This window comes from Acanthamoeba castellanii (genome assembly GCF_000313135.1).
Source record: "Acanthamoeba castellanii str. Neff unplaced genomic scaffold scf7180000084641, whole genome shotgun sequence".
NCBI lineage: Eukaryota > Discosea > Longamoebia > Acanthamoebidae > Acanthamoeba > Acanthamoeba castellanii.
The window spans coordinates 199,158-201,211 of NW_004457343.1; the positions used below are offsets into that span (position 1 = coordinate 199,158).

General features: G+C 49.2%; 2 protein-coding genes across 2 annotated transcripts; both read left to right on the forward strand.

Moving 5' to 3' along the window:
* Window positions 1-621: 621 nt before the first annotated feature.
* Window positions 622-1,257, forward strand: ACA1_364890 (uncharacterized protein; the record flags this gene model as incomplete). The annotated part of the gene is made up of 3 exons (XM_004335916.1): window positions 622-831; window positions 889-946; window positions 995-1,257. The coding sequence occupies 3 exons, from the start codon at window positions 622-624 to the stop codon at window positions 1,255-1,257; spliced, it is 531 nt and encodes a 176-aa protein (XP_004335964.1).
* A 22-nt stretch (window positions 1,258-1,279) lies between these two features.
* On the forward strand, window positions 1,280-1,648 carry ACA1_364900 (SWIM zinc finger domain containing protein; the record flags this gene model as incomplete). Its single annotated transcript, XM_004335917.1, has 1 exon — window positions 1,280-1,648. The coding sequence occupies one exon, from the start codon at window positions 1,280-1,282 to the stop codon at window positions 1,646-1,648; it is 369 nt and encodes a 122-aa protein (XP_004335965.1).
* Window positions 1,649-2,054: the final 406 nt, after the last annotated feature.

The window sequence follows — 2,054 nt, forward strand, 5'->3', positions numbered from 1 at the left end:
CCACTTGCGTGCGCCACGTGAAATCCATCTATCACTCTCTTGTAGATTTTGAGACGTAAACGGGACTGGGGCTGCGCCCTTCTTCTGCGTCCGTTCGCGTTGCGGGGCTCAGCTTATTGCCCAAAACAGACGAATGCTCAAAAGTGGCGCCAGAAAGGTGCCTGGTGTTATTCCAATCTATGGTTGCTCTGCCATCTCCACAACTGGTGATGACAACTTGGCGCACTACCAATAGCACAATAAGAAAAAGTGCCATCACAGGAAAGTTCAGCTGCTGAACATTTTTGTTGTGTGAGATCTTGACATTTTTGATTGCAATACGCTAAAAGCTTGGAGTGGGACAAGTTAAAAATTGGCTGGTCATGCCAAAAACGCGGAAAGGGAGGGGGGGTCAGCAGCAACATCGTGGAAAAGGTTAAAAAAAGGATTGAGCCTTCCTTTTTGTATTTCAACACCTCACCCATCAGTTTCTGTACAGAAAAAAAATAAGATGGAGGTGCCAGTGGAGATCCAGCAATGGTGGGGGGAGGAGTGGAGGTTCTTGTGTTGCATCCCAGTGACAGTGCTGGTGGTGTGGTGGTGTGGCAAACACCCTGCCACACCAGACTTCTGCAAGGTGGCATGGTGGATGCAGTTACCAACTGCAAAGGCAGTGCAAACTGTAAGAAGCCTGTGGAGGCAACAAGCAATAAGGAGGTGGCCTGCAGAAAGGCACTGCAGTGGGCAGCATATGTACATGATCTCCAGTACATGTGCCTGTGGCACAAGGGTAGCCATGGCAAGCTCTTCCAGCCAGTCCTTGGGCAGATGCAGATGGCACGCCACATTCAGGTGGAAATGCTTGATTGAGATGGGCTGAGTAATGGTGGCACAGGATGCTCAACAAAGGAGGTGCTGCACCTGCACAAGCACTGGGACAGTCAGCACTGCCATCACACCAACACAGGTGCAAGTCACCAACATGCTGGCTTACACACAGCACCTGCAACATGAGAGGGCCTTGTGTCCATCCTGCAAGCAACAATTGAGTGGCCCAACATCACACCCACTGTCCTGTTCCCCACTGAAGGTGATGAGACCATTGAGGAGGCCTGGAACAATTGCCACCCCTTCCTCATTGTCCTCATGGCCCCAAATGTGTGCAAGATTGTTCACAAATGGGGCCAACATGTTGTCAGCCTGGATGGCCTCTACAAGGCTACACAATATGGCCTCCCACTCTCAATCAGTTCAAGGCCAGAGCATAGTGGACAATGATATTATGACATTGAAGAAGTGAATGCAACATACCAAAGTGAATGGTGCGGCAATGCTGCACAAGCATCTCAATTTGATTGTTGAAGTTGTGCTGCAGCTCTTTGCCATTAGTAGCTACCATGTCAACACTGATCTTGGTACCTGCTTGTGCCCCTACTACATCTACACCAGTAAGCAGTGCAAGCACATTATGGCAATCACACTGCTGCAGGGATTGGCAGACAATTCATACCCAATGTGGCTGTGCTACATCAGCCCCACCACCTTCTGCAATCCAACAGTCTTCAGTGACAATGATGAAGGACAATGCAAGGCCCTGGGCATTATTGGTCCACCTGGCAGGGCATGCTGGAGCCATGCCCACACTATTGTCACAACAACCAGCTCCTGAGCAATGACATCATGCACAAGATTGCAAAGGATGAGAGTAAGAATGATAACAACAAGAGCAAGAAGGATATCTGCTTTGGTCTTCTTGATGTCCTCTGTTGCATGTTGATACTGGTGCATCCCCATCTCCTTGCCACTGATCTCCAGCCCTGATATCATCATGCAAAAAAATGAATGCAGTGTAATACACATCAAACCAGTGTGCAGGCCTCCATGTACCATAGAGGCGCCAAAGTCTTCTTCATCACCTTCCAGGGTAGTGACTCTGCTGGCCTGGGTACAGCCACAAGAAGCTGGACTGCTACTACACATACAACCAGCTAACTCTGACTTCTGTTGTTGGATCCAACAACAGAAGTCAGAGTCAGTCACTATCAACCAGGCACAATTCAAGGAGAAGCTGTGGG